Genomic DNA, 19,985 nt, shown 5'->3' on the forward strand with positions numbered 1-19,985 from the left:
TAGGCCCCTGCCCTCCTCAGCGGACCGCTGTCGATCTGCAGTGTGGCTCTCAGATGGCTATCCTGTCCTGGGAAAAGAGGTCTGATGTTGAACTGTACACAGCAAGTGCCATCAAGGCATCAGGAGGGGTAGTGAAGAAGTGTAACTCTACAGGCTCTTCCTGTCAGTTCCCCAACCTGGACTGTGGAGAGACATACAACCTTACTGTCATAGCGCACATTCAAGGCTGCTGCAGTGGGGCCAGCAGCCCTGTGTTCATCCAAACAGGTACTTCAGGGGTTAAACCATGTGCAGTAGTATATGAGTAGACAGATTGTAATGTGGTTCCTCTATTTTTTCTTTCTCTTACTCCTCTTAGAGCCTTGCCAGCCTGTGATTGTTTCTGCTCAGACATCCTGTCAGAGTGACAAGGTCCAGATCACATGGCTCAATGCAAGTGGTGTCGTGAATTATGTAGTCACAGCTACTGGGAGCCTCAATTATATAGAGACATACAACACAAGCCAAACCCTTCTGTCAGCCACTTTACCATGTGGACAGAACTACAGTGTGACTGTAAAAGGACGGGGCATCAAGTGCGACAGCCTCCCCAGCAATCCTGCCGTCTTCAAAACTAGTAGGATGCTGTTTGTGGTATCACATGTTCATTCTTGTACATGACTTCACGTGCATGTTTTAACTGCGTGCATCATTTTTCCGCAGCTCCGTGCACACCCTGGGATGTGGCCACATATGTGCAGTGTGAGCCTGACATGGGTTCTGTCGGCTGGAGGCCCAGTGATGGTGCTGAAATGTACATCGCCACAGCGACTGGCCGCGATGGTCACACCCACCAGTGCCTCACCACCAACACTACCTGCACCTGGAACAACCTGCACTGTGGGGATGAATACACTGTTGTCGTGAAAGCAAAGGACGGCAACTGCACCAGCCTGCCGAGCAACAGCTCAGTCATCCATATGGGTATGCTATTGAAACACTAGAGGCAGTAAACGAAATCACCTGCATCACATTCATCATCTTTGTTTCCTTTCAGACCCTTGTGTGCCCCAGAACCTGGCTACAAATGTAAACTGTCCCATGAAAGTCGTTTCTCTGAGCTGGGCTGCCGGCAATGGGACTGATTCCTACATAGTGTCAGCTAAGGGAGGCGGCAAATCCATTGATCTCAGCACTAATGGCACCACAGCCCAGCTCACTCAACTTATCTGTGGACAAAACTACAACCTCACAGTTACACCTCACAACCTGCACTGTCCTGGCAACTCCAGTGCATCAGCCTCCATAAAAACTTGTATGTAACTGTTCAAAGAAGAAGAATCAGAACAATCAAAAACAAAACAAAAATACTTTAAAAAAATTTAAAATGAATCTGTGTGTTTTTGTTCCAGGGCCATGTCCATTTATGGGAGTTACTGCCACACAGGACTGTCTCACCAGCATTGTCATGGTAACCTGGCAGCCAAGTAATGGGTCAGATTACTACATGGCTAGCTTGGAGACTGACACTGGCATCTCACAGACATGCATGTCAGAGATGAATGTATGCAGTGTCCCCGGGCTGACATGTGGGTATAACTTCTCTGTGTCAGTGACAGCTTCCAACCAGCAGTGCAACATCACCTCCAGTCATACAGCGAGCCTGCAGTCAGGTGAGCATCACATGACAGCACAAACATAGCAGCAAAAACATAATTCAAATACATTTTACCCATCATGCTCTGCTCTAGGACTAATCTGTGGTCTGTACTTTTATTTTCAGTGCCATGTGTTCCCTCTAATGTCTCTGTGGTGATGGACTGTGCAAACAACATAGCTGTTGTGTCCTGGTCTGCCAGTCGTGGGGCTGTACAGTACTCAGTGACAGCCCGTGGTAGTCATAGCAACGACAGCTGCCAGACCTCCGGCCTCAACTGTAGCCTGAACAGCCTCACATGTGGCAGCCAGTACACTGTTGAGGTTGTGGCTATCAGTGACAGCTGCTCTAGTATTCCCAGTCAGGCTGTACTATTCAAATCAGGTAAGGAATGCATAATCGGTGAACATAGCGGCAACTCTCAGCTCAAAATGTGAAGCTGATAATCAAATCACCTTTGTGTCCTCAGGTCCCTGTCCGCCTCACAATGTGAGTGCACAGATCAGCTGTGTGTCGAACGACCTGTTGATTTCCTGGGATGTGGTCAGAGAAGCAGACCACTTTTTGGTTTCGTTAAATGCAACGGATGGAGAAACCAGCAGATCGTGCAACACCACTAACACTGAATGCTCCATCAGCAATGCCACATGTGGTCATACATTCAGCGTTGAAGTCACCTCTGTCAGAGGCATCTGCCGCAGTGTGCACAGTCAGACCCAGGGCATCCAGTCAGGTACAACAGCATTAAAAGCCACACACTCATTTGTAAATTCTACCATCCCATCACCAAATGTAACAATTATGTTAACTTTCTAGCTCCCTGCCGGCCTCAGGGAATCAGAGGCAGCCTTGACTGTGTCACCAATTCTGCATCGATATCATGGGATGCTGCATCTGGGGCAGATAGCTACTTCGTGTCTGCTGTAGGTGGAGACGACCACACGACCAACTGCACCACATCCACCAACACTACCTGCAAAGTGGTGGACCTGGCCTGTGGTGTACTGTATAACTTTAGTGTTACTGCTAAAAACAGCAAGTGTGAGAGTCAACCCAGCACCACAATCAACTTGCAAACAGGTATTCCACTCCCACTGAGATTCACGCTGAACATCCATTCACTTCACAGTGTTCATTAAATCCATCTCTTCCTCCAGCACCCTGCTCCCTCTCTGCTATTACCGCCTTCCCTCAATGTCACAACGGTTCCATCCTCGTTATGTGGGATCGCATGAAGAGCAGCGATAGAAACACTGTGTACAGGGCCACAGCAGAAGCCAGCGACCAAACCCTTCTGCACTGCAACAACACTGGCACCAGCTGTTACCTAACCGGAGCGCAGTGTGACCTCCATTACACCATCAGCGTTTCTGCTTCATCAGATGAGTGCAGCAGCATGAGAAGTCCACCCTACAGAGTTAGCATGGGTAGATTTTGTTGTTGCTTGTTGCAATTACTTCAGCATTCTTTAACCTTTTAGGGTTCAAAAATTGCTTATTTTGAAAATGCTGTTGTATGGGTGACATCTACCTTCACTCCACAGAGCCCTGTCCACCTAGAGATGTCAGGTTGAAGGCTTCCTGTGAAGACCACACTGCACTGGTGTCCTGGACTCCATCTCCAGTAGCTGAGACCTACCATGTCGTTGCTATGGCTGCAGATGGACACATGCATACCTGCAACACCACCTTTAGTAACTGCAGTGTATCAGAGCTCCACTGCGACCAGCAGTATACAGTGTATGTGACTGCCAGCCATGAAAACTGCACCAGCAAGCGCAGTCAAAACACAACACTGAACACAGGTATTCGTCATTCAGTGCAAAAAAAATACCAACATCAGCATGTTAGCTCAATGTTCCCTTTCTTTACAGGACCTTGTCAACCAAGCAGACTCTCTGTTACTTTCCACTGTACCAATCAGTCTGCGGTGCTGACATGGACACCCAGTGGTAATGCTCAAAGCTACTACGGCTGGGCTCAAGGTGGAAATGGAGACATGCTCTACTGTCACACCTCAAACCTCACCTGTACCATTGAAGGACTTGTCTGTGGAACACTTTACAATTTCTCAGTCCAGGCCTCAGATGGGACATGCAACAGCTCCCTCAGTGACCCTGTGCAGAGCAGAGCAGGTACAACAGCATCATGTTGCTTGACAATGATTTAGATGTAGATAAATCTCTGTGTTAACTCCTCCTTCTTCTTTTCTATAGTTCCCTGTCCTCCAGATGCCATTAGGGTGCAGCCGTTACCAATGCAGATGGACATGCAGGTGATGCGCTTCAGCTGGACACAGGTCTCCTGTGGGAACACAGAGTACATGCTGCATTTAACTGGAGAGCTGCTGGGAGACAATCAGACGCTGTTCAACATCTCGTCCTGCTGGACCAGCCGGACCTTCTTTGAAGTTCCGCTCCCCTGCAGCTCATCCTACGTAGCTACAGTGAGGAGTGGGAGTGACAAGTCCCTTCCCCTTGTTGGAAAAACAGGTATACTCCATTTCCTTCCAGTGCTACTGAAGATAGACATTTTGGCAACATAATATACGATTAAAGGACCAGTGTTTATTTATGATTATATAATTATGTACACCCACCAGTACCCATGGCTGCTTACCACTAGGTTTTAAACACTTAGTGATTAGATTGTATATTCTTAGTCAGACTGGTTTTTGGACCTTTTCTCCTTTTTCAGCTCCCTGTCCACCATCTGGAGTTGTGTACAGAGGAAACAGTTCCTTCGCCACAGTTTCATGGAACGCATCGGTGTTTGCCACGGAGTATACTGTGTATGATGTCAGTGTATTGCCAAGGGTCCAGATATGCAGCAGCACAGGGCTGTCCTGCTCTCTGACCAACATAGCTCCCAGAAACCTGGTGGTCACAGCCAGCAATGGAGGAGGAGAAAGTGAAGGAACAAATATCACAAATGGTACGAAGGGTACATGATAATATCAATGTATATATTTAACCACAAGATGGCACATTATACTGTATTCTTAAACTGATCAGAGCTGTTTTCTTCTCTTTAGTGGTGCCACACGCACGCCGGAGAAGAGACCTAAGTGAACAGTCGCCCATGAATGGTGAGTTTGTATATTTGTAAGAATATAATACAAAAACATGAGTTTCAAGTGGTATTTTAAATACATTATCTTTCATACAATTCAATTCATCATACAATTATAATTTATTCTTCATTTAACACTGGGGTTTGCTCGCAGCTCCAGTGCTGGACATCAAACAACCAGTGCCTACGGCAGTTTTCATCGAGTGGTCAAAGGTGGAAGCTGCATCCTACTACACTATACTGATCAAGAAACAAGGCAGCTCCAGTGAGGTCCAGGAAATGACAGTATACGGAGAAGGCATCATCGTCACAGATCTCGTCCCCAACTCCAACTATTGTTTTACTTTGTTGGCTATTTATCCAGCAGCTAATAGCAGCCCAGAGTCTGAGCCTGTGTGCGTGCACACAGGAGAAGGGCTTTCAGAATAAATTGGCCACTTATGTGGGTAAATCTAGAGGTGTCCATACCTTCATATAAAAATGTGACAAAGCAGCATTTTAGGATGAGGTGTTGTAGGTCTATGGGAATGTAGGTAGCTCTGACATCTGTCTTAGTTGATGTTAAAAACCTGGGTCTGATAAATGTCTTGAAAATAAAATTCCATTTTCCCCTGCGCACGTCCTGTACAAGCACCCTCCATAGAAATAGGTTTAGTCATCTGTTAAGGTTTCTATATTTTATACTCACTTTTGTAAAATATATATTAATCCTCTTAAAGATAATATATGTTGTAACATGTCCAAAGTTTTTACTTTTTGCTATTTCAAGATGTATATATAATATGGATATTGTTTTCTGACTGCATTCTGATAAAACTATTAAAACATATGGTCTATTTGTTTTCCTAAAGGTTATGACATTTGCATGCTTTTCCCCCTCAAAACAAAAAAGCCTTTCATTTGTAAAAGTGTTTTATTAGAAAACAAAATGCAACAGAGCAATAACCCAAACACAACACAAGCAGGTTTCAAGTGTGTATGGTAAAAATCACCCTTTGCAGACTGCCCTTTGGATTAAAACATTTCCAGGCTGCCTACACATTTAAGGACAGAACCGTTTAGTGCTGGCTGACAAACATCACCCCATGCTCCAATTTTAACTTTGGGATAATACATTTTAAAAAATAAACGTGTTGGGTTTTTGTATACCCCGAAAATTAAAACATTTTATTTTTGACAAACTACAGAACAATGGTGCGGTGCAGAGCCTTGTGCACATACTCTGCCCATTTATGGTGTGTAGACAGCCTTAAACATTATGTACAAACCCATTTCTTCCATGACCGTAGAAAATTAAAATGCCATTTTGTTTTCCAGATTGAGAGTGAAGACTAACAATGGGTCTTACAGGGAGTGAAACAGCAGAAAAAACATAAACGTAACGCAACATTACATTGGCCAAAGATAACAACTCCAGATGTTCATTGTGCCAACATTCCTTTGCTTTAGCACAGACCAGGCGGCTGGGTAGAAAAAAGGAACAGAAACACCAAAGTAGAAGAAGTAATAATGCTGAGAGGTGACAATTACTCAGTGCTCAGACTCCTTCTGCGTTCGCTATGTTTACTGTGGTCATTACTGGACTCCCGCTGATGATGGCTCCTCTCTTTACTACGACTATGTTTGTGACGTTCTCCGTCCCTCTCTCTATCCTTCTCTCTGCTGTGGCTGCGCTCTCTTTTCCTGCTCTTCTCCTCTCCCCCACTTTTGTGCCTCTTTTCTCTGCTTCGACTCCGGCTCGACCTTTTGGCCTTTCTTTCTTCCCTGTGCCTTTCTCTGTCATCTTTATGCCTCCGCTCATCATTCTCTGCCCTGCTCTTCTTATCCCTCGACCTCTCCCTCTCTGTGCCTCTATCTTTATGATGATCCCTGTCCTTCTTTCTGCTCCTGTCATCCCCATCTCTTTCCTTCTCCCTGCGTTCGCTCCTTCGTTCCCGGCTGCTGCTACGACTTCTTCTGCGTTCACGTCGTTCCTGGTTTCTGTCGGCACTACGGGATCTCCGTCTTTCCCTCTCCCCTCGTTCTCCCCTGTCCCTGTCTCGGTCCCTGCCCTCCCTCTCCTTCCTCTGTCGGTCACGCTCTCTCTCCAGCTCACGATCAAAGCTGGGGCCATGGCGTTCTCTCTCACGATGGTGGCTCCTGCTCCTGGACCGTTTGGGTGACCTTCGGGGGCTCGGTGTTCGCCTGGGTGTCCTGGCAAGAAGACCACTGTGAGCTTTAACTTTGACACACATTAAAAGCTGTTGCATATTCCATGAGAATAGAGAAATTTGTTCTCTCAGCGCTTCAGTTGCACAGAATCCACACAGGTCAAACAATACTGTCTGCCAGACCTATTGTTCAGTCTATTATAATGGTACGAGCATATACCCGCCCACCTCCCTGTTCATTACCGGCTTGTTATCATCCCTCATTTAGGTAAACAGATCACTGGGGCAAACAAACAAAAACTCAAAGTCCCAAATAGTAGCAACAAATCTTTTTCCTCCGCTTCAAACATGATAACCTAGATGGCTGTTTCTGCCATTGTTCAACAGCGAAAGGAGTTCTGCACACGTGTCTATCGTAAATTTTAAACGTTTCCAATCGAAAACAAACTTTATTCTTGTTCTTGCCACCTCAGGGACACAAACAAATTGCTCTCTTCTTGTGCAGTATGTAACAAGCTTAAGAGAAAAAGTGACATAATTTGCCCTAAGATAATGACATTGTGAAAAACTAAAATGTTCATTCTGACCAAGAAGTAAATCGAATTACACATTTCTGTAATCCACTCCAGCAATGCAATGTTAAAATGGCTTGCCATATGACACCAAGTGTACAGAAATTTGACAAAGGACGAAATACGACAATATGCATATTTAGCAACATTGATATTCTGCAGGTATAACACACCAGGAAATGGCCTATTGTTAGCTCTAGCCAGAGTATGCAATATGCATAAAGAAGCACAAACAGTTCTAGGAAAAGACACACTCAGGAACACAACCGAAAAGAAATCTGTGTGAATGCCCCTCAGGCATGTGGACTATGCTTCAACAACCAGTCTCTACAAAATCCGAATCACAAAAGCCTGTATTAACTATGCAATGGTAAAATGCTAAGAGTAGTATCAGGGATGAAGAAACATGCGGTTACCTGGAACGACGTCGTTCCCCTTGTCTTCCAGACTCTGTGATAGCAGCCTCATCCTCCTGCGGCTCCTTCTGAGCTACCTTACGTGGCCTGGCCTTTATGTGCTGGTCGATTATCTTTTGCACAGGCACTGGAATACGGGGGAACAGGGTGGAGAACCACTCCAGTTTGGTCAGAAAAGAGCGCAACATCTCTCCGATGGTCATCACACAGCCGCCTCCTGCCTTCACATCCAGCTCCTACAATCAGAATTTTGGGAAAAGCCACAGGGAAAAAGTTAGCATACATGATTAGGACACATCAATACAATTCCTTTTTCAATATTGCTCTACATCAAAAAGCAATTTGTGATGACCAAGCACTGAACCTTCACCTCTGTTCATCTAGCTTAATCATGTATCAATCAAATGTTTCTTGCTTTACTTCTGATTATTAACAGAAAAAAACAAATATTATCGCAAAAGGTTTGCCTGAGCTAAACTGTCTGACAGCTCCTGCAGTCTGTGTTTACAGAGTGAGCTTTAACAACCAAGAAAAAGTCATTACAATCTTAAAAATCAATTTCCTTCATGTTTTAAACAGCATCTTCATAAATTGGTTGTGTTTACTGCCTGCATAACAAAGTAACGGAGAGCAGAGAGAGAAACCTTGGTTTTTCCTTCAGTCCCCCTCAGGCATAAATAACTCTTCAAGAAGAATAACAAATGCCCTCCGTGTAAGCACAAACTGGAGCAAGTAGGGAAGTGCACACCAGTTGAATAGTCATCAACTTTATATGGTAGAGAACAGCCACTTTGCACTCACGCAAACCAACAGTGCTGAGATACAATATCCAATTCACCTGCTGCACAATGGGCATCTAAAGAAAAAAACAGGGGGATTAACCAGTTGGGTAGGGTTCCAATTAATTATCAATTCAAATATAAATGCAACATAATATCAAAAGGAGGCCTGGTTGCACAGAATAGGATCAAATTATATTTTACTTAAACAATGCAAAATAGCACATACGTTGTACAATTTATGGATGTTTCTATATGTTAGCAACTTATCCCAAATTTGGTTTTGTGCAACAAGTCCTGAAAAAAAAAATAAAAACAGAGGGCATGCCTTCATATTACATTATTTACGCAGCATCATAAGGTACTTACCCTGATAAAAACCAGCAGCAGAGCAGTGAGCAAGTAACCTAGCTACTCAGGCTTAGAGGACAAAAACTGAGGACAATTAAGCCAAATGAAGGCAAAGGTGAAAAATCAGCTATGAGCATCACAAGAGGGGTAAACGGACAGCTTAACATGTGTTACAGAGAGAAAGAAACATTAAATTATTACCCGAGGTGACATACCTCCTCATCATCCAGGAAGCCATCGTACCAGTCTACCAAATCTGCTGGGGGCTGAGTGTATCTAGGGCACACAAAAAGAGAGGACACATATTGGCTTGTGTATTTTGTTCTTGTAACATGACATACATACAAAGATTAATGAAGGCAATGATAACAACAAACCTTTACTAATTTCTTAATATCATAAATATAGTTCATACCTTATATACATGAAGCCAAGTGCTCTGATGTATGGGGAGTCTGTGTGAGTGATCAGACCCATCAGCTGTTTGCGAGTCAGCTTGAGAGTAAACAATTTGTATAGAAGACAGAAAGCAGTAGATACAATCCCACCAGTCCCAACTCCACGCACCTAACACAGATGAAGACATTATAAGACACATCATTTGATTAAGGACGCACCAGTGTACAGGCCTTGCTTTTTCAAATAATTTAATGTTGCTTAAAACACTGATTTAATTTAAAGAAAATGAAAAGGGGGTTCAAATGGGTAATATAAAAAGCACGTACTTCTCACTTACCCCTCCGCACATTCCAGTCTGGCCGGCGGTCTTTCTGCTTCCTTTCTCCCATGGCTCAGCGTGAGTCACCTGTAGAACACATATAATTCGATTTAAAGTGATTCAAAACACACACGCACACACTGTGAAGGAACTCAGTGAGCTGCGCTTATACACAACACAAAGAAGAAGAGTGATGCTCCAAGTGAAATGCTACCAAGAGAGCGCCCATTCAGGTTAACCACACGGCGTGTTGTCCTGGGCTAACTTGTAAAACAATACTCCTTTAATTTATCGCTTAGTGTTAAGTTTGTAGAATTTAAAAACCTATTTAAAAAACCATGCCTAATTAAACAAAACTCGGCAAATGATTAATGTAGTGTGTGTTTAAAACAGGCCAACTGGCGCAACCTAGCTTAATCGCCATCTGTTGTAAGTAAACCGTATTTACAAATGATATAAAAGCACCAATTTCTTGAGTTGTAATTTAATAATATCTAGTTTGTAAATCAGGCATTGCCTTATCTGTTACTTGAGAACCGCTGTACATTGCTCCAACAAGAACGCCAGCTTGACTGTACGCGATTATCTAACTAGCATGCGGGTTAGCATTGGCTAACGTTACCTTGAAATAGATTTCGTCCACAACTTCATGGTAGGTCTTTAGTTCATAAAGCTGAACTTTGAAATACGGCGAGGACAACACATTGGTAAGAATCATTGGATTGAGGTTCATAGTCTTTTCGTTGCCCCACAGGGGCAATACATTTCCATGTTTTCCTGTCGCAGGCTTGCTAACGGCCTGTGTTGGTAGTTGGTTTCCGACGTTAGCCATGTTAGCTGAATCCCACGCCGCTAAGCTTGGTCTACAGTTAGCGTAATTCTGACTACAGATCCATCAACAACAGACAGCGAACTGTCGCTCGTTAATAATTTCGTCCGTTCAGTTCTTGCTGGTTTGTGCGTTAAATATTGATAACAACTTCCCGCCGTCGTTTTAGCTAAAGTGTTGTTGCGAGGTGGAACCGGAACTGTAACGTAGTGGTGCAGTGTGAACGGCTGCTGCTGTTCTTACGTCACCGCAGTAAACGTTTACAAAATAAAAGCACGGAGTTTCCGAGTCTGTCTAAGTTGGGCTGCAAATAGATCTGTGTATATAAAGGCTTGGGAAAATGTCAAAATGTATTTAAAAATAAATAAATTGTAATTTCACTACCATCAAAATATGCAGTAATCTGATATTAAGATTAAGAAACCTTTATTAGTCCCACAATGGGGAAATTGCATATATATATATATATATATATATATATATATATATATATATATATATATATATATATATATATATATATATATATATATATATATGCCCTCCATATACATATATACATATACATAGATATAAGATTTTCTTTAAAAGGATAAAATGGAACTGGTGAAATGCAGCAACACTGTGTGGCAGCTATCCAGAGTAAAAGCATTTTTATTTAAAAATGTGGCCATAAATACAGTTAAATTTCAACATCTGAAACGTAGTGTATACATCCTATAAAGATTGTAAGTGACAGCATATACACATTTTACTACTAATTTATACATTTTAACATGGTGCATTTATAAAATCAGCACTAAAAATGCAAGCATTTATTTCAAGCAAGATAGACACACAATAGATAGCATGCTGAAATAATAATAATAAAAACAATGTAAAAACTACATTGCATCTTAAAGGACCCATCCTCCTTCACAACCAGGTGAACAGAGGTGTTTATCTGCATGAGATACTTAAATATTATTTAAACTTTATGAATACATTTATCACTGTCAGGTTTGTGTTGCCGTAAATATGTGGGATTACACGGACACACCCTCTCCATGTGCTAGCTATGCATTCTATTATAAATTACATGCAATGAGAGTTAAACCAGAAACAGAAGAAGAGCACGTATGGTACATAAGTTCCTGAGTGCACAGATATGTTGGTAAATTGACACAGAATCAGAAAGTCAACATTGGACAATGGGAGTCCACCTTGTCCACCTATGATGATACCCAGCTGTATTTATCCATGAAGCCTGAAGAAATGGAGCCGCTAGTCAGACTACAGGCATGTCTAAAGGACATAAAGGACTGGATGACCTCCAACTTTTTACTATTAAACTCGGACAAGACTGAGGTCATTGTTTTTGGACCTAAATATCTCAGATAATACTTTCTCTCTGGATGGAATTACTTTGGCCTCCAGTACGACGGTGAGGAACCTCGGAGTTATCTTTGATCAAGAAATGTCGTTTGTCTCTCATATTAAACAGGTCTCCAAGACCACTTTCTTTCACTTGCGTAATATTGCTAAGATCAGGAGCATCCTCTCTCAGAGTGATGCCGTAAAGCTCATCCATGCTTTTGTCACTTCAAGACTGGACTACTGCAACTCTTTGTTGTCTGGATGTCCACATTACTCCATCAACAGTCTGCAGCTGATCCAGAACGAGCAGCTAGAGTTCCTACAGGAAGCAGTCAAAGGGATCATATCTCTCCTGTTCTAGCGTCTCTTCACTGGCTCCCAGTGGGCTCAAGAATACACTTCAAGATCCTTCTTCTAACCTACAAGGCTCTACATGGACTTGCTCCATTGCATCTGCAGGACCTGATTGTACCATATGTTCCTAATAGGACACTCAGATCTCTGAGTGCAGGTTTACTTGTAGTTCCTAGGAATCATAAAAGTAGAATGGGAGGACGAGCTTTTAGCTACCAGGCACCGCTACTATGGAACCAGTTACCAATCTGGGTCAGAGAGGCAGACACTGCCTCCACCTTTAAGACTAGACTTAAAACTTTTCTGTTTAGTAAGGCGTACAGTTAGCCTTGACCTAGTGTGAAGGGCTGATAGGTATAGTTACAGTCGCCTCAGCCACAGGTATAACAGGTGTTAGAGTTGTTATAAAAGTTAAGATAAAATCTTAACTTTTAAGTTAAGCTAAAAGTTAAGATAAAATCTTAACTAGCTATCTAAATCTAGCAGCTATGCTGCTCTAGGTCTACGTTGCCAGGGGGCACAAACGTGATCCACTGAGCAGTTTCCCTCTCACCCTCTGACCTCTCCTCTACTCTCCTTAGTCTGGCATACTGGTAATATCGTCTCATAATCTGTGTTTACTGTCTTCCTCGTAGTTTTGTGCCTCTCTCTCTCTCTCTCTCTCTCTTTGCAGGTCTCAAGACCTGCATGCTGACCTGCAGTCCGGCCCCTGAACTCTCCTGTGCTCATTGAGTTTTTCCTTGCCACAGTGCTTCTAAGGGGGTTCAGACTCTGGGTCTCATGCTCTGAGTTTCTGTGAAGCGCTTTGAGACAATTTCTGATTGTAAAATGCCCTATATAAATAAAACTGAATTGAATCGAATTGAATTATAATGTTGAGATTCGTCATGTACCACAAAAACCATGGCAGTTCAAAGGTCAATAATAAGAGATAACATGTTTAAATCACATGTTTGGCTTTTTAAACATCGCACAAGAAAATCAATAGAATAAGATGGCTGTCAGCTCCATTTCTTGAACACTAGAGGGCAGTCCTGGCCAAATGAGACTGCAGGCCAGCTGTTAAAGGTAGGGTAGATTTCATTCTGATGCACTTTTTGTTAAATTAGTGTAACTTCTCTTTACAATCTGATAGCAACCGATTAGTTCGGCAGTTTTGCATTAAAATGAGGAATATTAATCATCTGTGGAAGCTATAAAAGCTAAAAATATCAGCCAATCCTCCGGGTGGACCCTGTGCGGAGTATTAGCTGGTTGTCACTCTCTTCCTGCTCTGCACGCACCAGAGAGGTACATGCATGATGGCCGAAGTCACAGGCCGCAGCTCGTCTTCAGGTAAATGCGTGTCAATGTGATTGGGAGGCGTGGCTTCGGGGTGAGCTCCGAGAGAAAGGGGCATGTGTACTTTCGAAATCTGACTGACTCTCACTGAGTTTTCAAAGTCTCCTACCCTACCTTAAGGGGATTGCATAAGAGAAATGATATCTCCTGGAGTGAAATGGGAGGCACACCCACTGCTTAGTCCTGTAGTATGTGAACACAGCACCCTTTTGTGACAGGCACATGCGTCCCCAAAGTCTACCGCTTGATCACCACCTGCTCATAGGCTCCAGTTGCCACCCTGGAAGAGAACAACAAGTGTTACATGACAGGAAATAAGGGTGGTATACTTTAATGCAATGAAGTAATAAGGCATTATGAAATTTAATCTCATTCTGAAAATGTACATATTATACGTGTCCCATGAAGATAGTACAAAAATACAGTGTAGTGATGATAACAAATTATATTAACATATTGAAACTGAAAATATTTTTTGTGTTAAGAAAGCATGCAAGGGGTGGGGGGTAGTAACTACATAATTACACCCACCTCGTGTGCTGGCTTCCCAAGGCTGTACTCCCACCGGGACCAACAAACAAGCTAAGCCCCTCCTCTGCACACACGCACATTTGAGATGAAAAAAAAAGATAATGAGTTTACACAGTCAGTGTTTCATACGCCACGCTGATTTTGTAGGAGTTCTAGAAGATGTTATTAACCATACAGTCAGGGAGCAATGGCATTATAAGAATTTCATACTATATACCTGTAACAACAGTCCAATAAGAAGGGATAGTCACCATTTCTAAACACTCTGTCCTCTATATGTCACCTTGGTTAAGCACAGGAGTTTGTAATATGCCAGCTATCCATCAGCAAGGTTAAACTGTCCTTGTGGTATTCATAGAACTGATAAACCACTTCACCTCTGTAAACCCTCATATGCAGTATACTCCATGCAGTGTGAATCAATGTTACATTATTGGTGCAATTTGCTAACACATACACCTAAACATATAGATATATAATAATCTCAAATTATCTTTGGAAATACAGCTCAAAGATGTTGCATTGTTGCATTGCAACATCTCAAAGTAACTTGATCCCAACAGCAAGATGGCAGGCAACTTTCCATGTGAGGATTAACTGTACACACCCTCTGCACTTGAGTCCAACAAGTCATGGCTGAAATCCTGGCTCTGCACGATTTTCTCTATTATGTCATCAGCATTCACCCTGGTGGCATCAACTCTCTTCAGCTGCTTCTCCAATGAGTTCTGCTTCACTGGGTGTCTAACAAAGAAACAGAAACAAGTTTATTTTAACAAATATGTCCCAGATAGGAAAAGACCTACCATAAACTAATACCCATGCATTAAACTCATAAATCAGGAATGCATAGAATGGACGTAGTATGTAGTAGTAGTATGAGTATAGTACCTTGTAACTCTGGCAGTGGTAGAGGGGTTTTCAGAAGCCTGATGGGGGACTGGGGGCGTGATCCTGCTCTCCTGCTGATCACTGGGCTCAGGGATGCTGCCTATGCCTGTAGAGGCAGAACTTCCTGACCCACTCCGCCGATGGCTAAGATCTGTTAAACTGGAGTGGTTCGAGCTATAACCTACAAAACCCAACAAAACAATAAAGTTTTGTCTATTAGGAATGGTAATAAAGTCACTAGTTTGAAAGAGGCAGGTATGTTTGTACCTGAGATTTTGGAGTGCTGGCTGGCATAGCTGGGTGTTCTGGAGTGGCCGTATGCTAAGAGCTCCTCTGGTACTGAAACTGACTTCAATGGAGTCTCTGTAAGACACACAGTGCTGAAATCTGGAACAGTACAGTATTTAAAAACACAGATTATATATATTCTTACCAGTGACTGAGTGAGATGTGTGTATGTCTCCTCCTTTCCTGTCTTCAAGGAGACATTGTGCTCCAGCCTGTGGGACTCCCAGAGTTGTGGCTGTAGATGGGGGACTACAAGGAACACAGGAACCAGTCAAGTACTTGGAAGCAGCAGAGGCTGACTGAATAACAGCTTCTTCAATTGCTTTATTAACATTAAGTATAATAAAGAATGCATGTTGCTACCTGGAAAATGTAAATTGTTCTATGGAAAAAATCAACAAATCTATTTTTTGACTTGATACGACCCATAAAGTTTACGTAGTGCTTTAGTTGGGCTGCTTAGTGGTGAGATTATAAAACTTAAGGCACATGAAGCTTTATGTAAAACTTCAATGTGTCTCAAATGTAGACTGGACTAATAGCAACAGATCTTTTTCACATATCTTGACAGGAAAAACAAGATGGAATTTATATTTATAGATATGTAAGTGATAATGTTCGAGCGTTAACACTGTAAACCCCAGTTGGCTGTTACTGTATGTAACATACAACAATGATGGTAACTAGGCAGACACTCTACACACACTGAGTAATGCTGTGTGACTAAGCTTCAGACTTCTCCAAGGCAGCAGCCTGGTTATTACTTGAGTAAGCGGGAGTTGGAACAAGGTCAACACAGAGATGAAAGCCTACAGTGAGCACATGTTACAGGCTTTGCCAAGAGTGTGATATTACATCACATCTTTTGTTACAAACTGCTCTACAAACAGTTTTCCTGAAAACACAATCGCTGGGACAGGATAACATTAAGAGAGGCTGGGCAGGTGAAAATATGGGTGAGGTATTGTTAGCTCTCAGATAAGACAGTGATAAGAGTTCATTAAGGTTTCATCTACAAAGCACATTTCACTGCTCTGTGGCGGTGTTAGTAACAGATGAATGAGTGTGTTTCAGTGACAGACAGGATGTGATGAACAAACTTTCCTCTGCGGCAAAATGTGGACGTTTGTACCCAAGGAGCATGGTTGCTGTGTAACCACCACTATAGTTAACGTTTCTTTAGTTTCCCCCTGAATCAGCATTAGACTTGATGAGATCAATAAGGTCAAGAGCTCTTACGTTTTAAAACAGGGGTCTCCAGACATAAGCTGTGTGGTGATGACGACCTATAACACACAACAACAACAATGGGATTAAAGAAGGGTGGCAAGGATTTTAATTTGTGAAACAGACAGAAGTATCAAGTTTTATGGACAGTTGAATGAACAAAGTGCGCTTAAAACTGGATCCATGCTGGGAAGAGGTTACAACGCCCCAAATTACAAAGCTTGGCCAAGCAATGCAGAAACGTTAACAATTCAATCACTTGTATTTAAAGTGTACAAAGTGTGTCTTTTTCACTGTTTAATTTTCCATACTACTACTACTAAAGTAAGTAAATCCTCAAAAAAACAAAAAAAACAACTAATTGTTCCCAGATTTTTTCTTGTCCTCCTAAATTTTTTAACTTGTGCTCCTGGGGGGAAAGTTAGCGTAGAGCCCTGTATGCATATTTTGAATTCATTCTCATGCCTGAGGCAGTCACAGGTACATCAGCACATCACAGGCTCAGACATGTCCTGTCAGGTCCTTCAACTTTTCCATCCATCATACAACTTTCTCACACAGAGAAGTGTTTAGAACTGGTGACAAGTTTCAGATTAAACAAGAATGGAATGAAATATCCAACACATTGCCAGGATGCTGTATGCTCCCATGGACATGTATCATGCTATTTAAAAGAGGACTTTGCTGCTTTATTACCATACCTTGAGAATTGAGTTGTCCTGTCTGGTGTTCTTTGTGTCATACCCCTCTAGGAGACACCGTCGTACAGTGCTACCAGAACCAGCAAACTCTGACAGGTTCAAGTCAGCAAAGCCAAGCTGCACAGGGTTAAAAATTATAAATCAGTGATTTTAAAATGAAAATACATATTGTACTGAATACTAGTTTATCATGCTGTATGTATGCACAGAATGTATCTGTGTATATAGAATGATTGTAGAGGAATGTGTTGTTAAACCAAGAATAATATCCAGACCATTATAAGGATCAGATACCATTAAAGTTATTGGTTAACATGACATAGGGGTTGTTTTACCGATGTTTCAATCAGTAACCAAAGCCGGAAACTAGAAACAAAAACATTCTCACGCATGTAAAAAGTCCTCTAAGTGCATTTGAAGGCCGACTGTTATCACATAATTTTTTTTTTGATAAGACTGTTCCACCTGATATCTGGTACTGCCTTGTTCAAACTTTAGAACAAAAGTATTACCTTTGCAAATGCTTTTCCACCCTTTAGTTCCTAAGGGAAAAGGGAACAAAAATTAAATATTACTTTTGGCTGTTTCACCACTGTTTCAGATTAACACTTCTGTCCTTCTGGTAGAACTAAAGTCTACACAAAACTCTTGAGAGCTGTTTTACAGCAGTGTACACGAATATTTCCACAATCAATGCTGTGCATTTTTGTGGTGTCAACAAAACAGGAAAAAAAATGTCCCATACCTTGCGCACAGACACCCGACACACACAGGGGTCTAGCACACCTGTCCCAGCGTTGGCACTCATCTTACATATGAAAGAGAATCTCTTCTTCCAGTAGACACAGTTGGCCTGGACAGGCTCCCTGTGAGAAACCAAAACACACAGTTCAACCAACCTCTTCAAATTATATTATAGCAGTCAAATATTAGATACTAACATAATTTAGTGTTATTATACAGTGTATTATTGTTTTGTATGCAGGTTTATCTAGTACCAAAACTAAAAAACTGATGGATGGACTATTATTAGTTTTATTTTATTTTACACAGATATTACATTCTTTTAGTAACTCTCTGCAAACGGGAAAAAGAGCTGCTGTTAAATACACAGTCTGTTATTTTTTCCTCCCACAAACTGTGACTATTTGTATGTCATACTGGGCTTTTAGGTCACATCTTCTTTTGTTTGGGCCACAAAGTGGGCAGCCTTGAGATGTGGGTGTTATTTGAAGAGACAGTGGTAGCCACAGAGATGAAAACACATACAGGATGTATAAATAAAAATGAATTAAAACCACATACATCATAAACAAGACTGCATTTTGTGGTTGACGCACAATGAAACAAAGAAATGTTTACAAATGTTTACAACACAGTTTTTAATAACAGACAGTTACCATGGCACAGAAAGGAGGGCTAGATTTTGACACGTGTTGCTAGCTGTGCCTGTTTTTCCAAAGTGACTCATTTAAGTACTACAAGCAGTTATAATCATAGAGTGTAAGTCCAAGGAGGCTGGCCTTGTTTGTTTTATTGGAGGATGACCAATGTCATAACACATCACAAGGGCCTAGTTTTCTGTTTTACAATTGCATTCATATCATTATTATTAAATTCTTATTATAATGCTGTTGTTATTACGTGGACTGCTACTACACTACACTACAGAAGTTGTTGCCTAGCAACAGTTTGCCATACAAATACAGATTTATCGAGAAAAACTCGTTATTTCTACCTATAGATAACCTGTATTTTTGTTTTTAAAACATTTTATCGTTACTTCTCGACTTATTATCACTTTAGCACCTCTTCAGGTCAAGTCTGCCTCTGCTTTCTGGGTGGGTTAACAAAGTTAGCAGTTATCTAGCCGTTAGGTTAACTAAACGTTAGCTACACTTAACTACGTGTAGAAGAATGTCAACGGAGCAGCTAACCCGAGGCAACAAATGCCAAACAGGTGTTCAAAGTAAACCCAGTATGGACGGAAAAGTGGTCAAAAGTTTCACTTCGGTTTAACTTTAGCTCGTTAGTACAACCAGTCAACTATCGCTATAAATAGAAGAAAAAAAACAGACTTACCGAGACGACTCTGCGGCGAAGCCTCCATCTAACAACCGCACTTTACAGAATAAAACTCCGTTTACGAAGGGGACAGAAGACAGTTCCTCCAGGTCGAAGTCTACTTTAAATTTAAACTTCTTTTTCTTCATAAGAATGAATGACATGGTGTGTTTGTGTGTGTGTGAGAGAGAGAGAGAGAGTCCTGAGTGCAGACAGCTGGAAGCTTTCTCCGTGCTGTTGTCACTGCTGCTCTCAGCTGCTGCTGCAGACTCAAAGTTCAAATCTCTGCCCACCCACAAAACGCGCGCGCCCGCGCGCACACATACACACTGATCGGGAGGCAGCTTCTTTAGTCGAGTTCATTCTTTATTACAAGCAAACATCCAGTTACTATGGCAACGACCAACGCTGCGCGCTCCACGCCTAATGCATGTCGCGTATATCAATGCGCGGCACTATATACTTCACACACACACGCACACTCATTCATGACGTGAGGACATTCTGAGGTTTGATTGGCTGGCTAAGAAACATGGCTCTAACTCTACGTTATTCAAAAGGCCATTTCTGTACAAATGAAATGTCAATACACTGGAGTGTCATTTTTCACATGACCACAAAATAAAAAGAGAAGAAGGGTTAAAAGGAGGACTTTGTAAAAAATGTGTAGGTCTGTCCAGAAAGACTTTACTGTTGTTTCCGTTAAACAG

At 42.0% G+C, this 19,985-nt stretch overlaps 3 protein-coding genes across 3 annotated transcripts; 1 reads left to right on the top strand and 2 right to left on the bottom strand.

The window, feature by feature from the left end:
- The first annotated feature begins 1,469 nt into the window (after positions 1-1,469).
- Positions 1,470-6,042, top strand: LOC114449652 (fibronectin type III domain-containing protein 7-like). The gene is made up of 13 exons (XM_028427467.1): positions 1,470-1,473; positions 1,593-1,652; positions 1,763-2,020; positions 2,106-2,179; positions 2,470-2,716; positions 2,794-3,063; positions 3,180-3,440; positions 3,510-3,770; positions 3,852-4,127; positions 4,333-4,569; positions 4,670-4,723; positions 4,862-4,992; positions 6,025-6,042. Exons 1-13 carry the CDS (start codon positions 1,470-1,472, stop codon positions 6,040-6,042), a joined length of 2,151 nt encoding a protein of 716 aa, XP_028283268.1.
- Positions 6,022-10,747, bottom strand: prpf38b (pre-mRNA processing factor 38B). The gene is made up of 6 exons (XM_028427879.1): positions 10,316-10,747; positions 9,712-9,780; positions 9,391-9,542; positions 9,191-9,251; positions 7,846-8,081; positions 6,022-6,900 (listed from the first exon to the last, which is right to left on the bottom strand). The coding sequence occupies exons 1-6, from the start codon at positions 10,523-10,525 to the stop codon at positions 6,234-6,236; spliced, it is 1,395 nt and encodes a 464-aa protein (XP_028283680.1). The 5' UTR covers positions 10,526-10,747; the 3' UTR covers positions 6,022-6,233.
- Positions 10,748-13,564: 2,817 nt separating this feature from the next.
- LOC114449851 (protein FAM102B-like) lies at positions 13,565-19,605 on the bottom strand. Its single transcript, XM_028427690.1, has 11 exons — positions 19,294-19,605; positions 17,957-18,077; positions 17,724-17,753; positions 17,212-17,328; positions 16,523-16,569; positions 15,429-15,532; positions 15,263-15,358; positions 14,996-15,176; positions 14,712-14,848; positions 14,105-14,168; positions 13,565-13,853 (listed from the first exon to the last, which is right to left on the bottom strand). The coding sequence occupies exons 1-11, from the start codon at positions 19,437-19,439 to the stop codon at positions 13,811-13,813; spliced, it is 1,086 nt and encodes a 361-aa protein (XP_028283491.1). The 5' UTR covers positions 19,440-19,605; the 3' UTR covers positions 13,565-13,810.
- Between the last annotated feature and the right edge of the window lie 380 nt (positions 19,606-19,985).

The sequence above is a fragment of the Parambassis ranga genome, chromosome 17 (genome assembly GCF_900634625.1).
Source record: "Parambassis ranga chromosome 17, fParRan2.1, whole genome shotgun sequence".
Classification (NCBI taxonomy): Eukaryota; Metazoa; Chordata; class Actinopteri; family Ambassidae; genus Parambassis; species Parambassis ranga.

Excerpts from the sequence above, each read along its gene's own strand:
- prpf38b (XM_028427879.1), bottom strand. The coding sequence starts at position 10,525 with ATGGCTAACGTCGGAAACCAACTACCAACACAGGCCGTTAGCAAGCCT. Across the intron at positions 9,781-10,315 it reads TGGACGAAATCTATTTCAAG|GTGACTCACGCTGAGCCATG; the intron begins GTAACGTTAGCC and ends TGTGTTCTACAG. Across the intron at positions 6,901-7,845 it reads GGGGAACGACGTCGTTCCAG|GACACCCAGGCGAACACCGA; the intron begins GTAACCGCATGT and ends TCTTCTTGCCAG.
- LOC114449851 (XM_028427690.1), bottom strand. The coding sequence starts at position 19,439 with ATGTCATTCATTCTTATGAAGAAAAAGAAGTTTAAATTTAAAGTAGAC. Across the intron at positions 17,329-17,723 it reads GTGGAAAAGCATTTGCAAAG|CTTGGCTTTGCTGACTTGAA; the intron begins GTAATACTTTTG and ends AACCCTGTGCAG. Across the intron at positions 15,177-15,262 it reads CCAGCACTCCAAAATCTCAG|GTTATAGCTCGAACCACTCC; the intron begins GTACAAACATAC and ends TGGGTTTTGTAG.
- LOC114449652 (XM_028427467.1), top strand. Across the intron at positions 1,653-1,762 it reads TACAGCGAGCCTGCAGTCAG|TGCCATGTGTTCCCTCTAAT; the intron begins GTGAGCATCACA and ends TTTTATTTTCAG. Across the intron at positions 3,441-3,509 it reads AAACACAACACTGAACACAG|GACCTTGTCAACCAAGCAGA; the intron begins GTATTCGTCATT and ends CTTTCTTTACAG.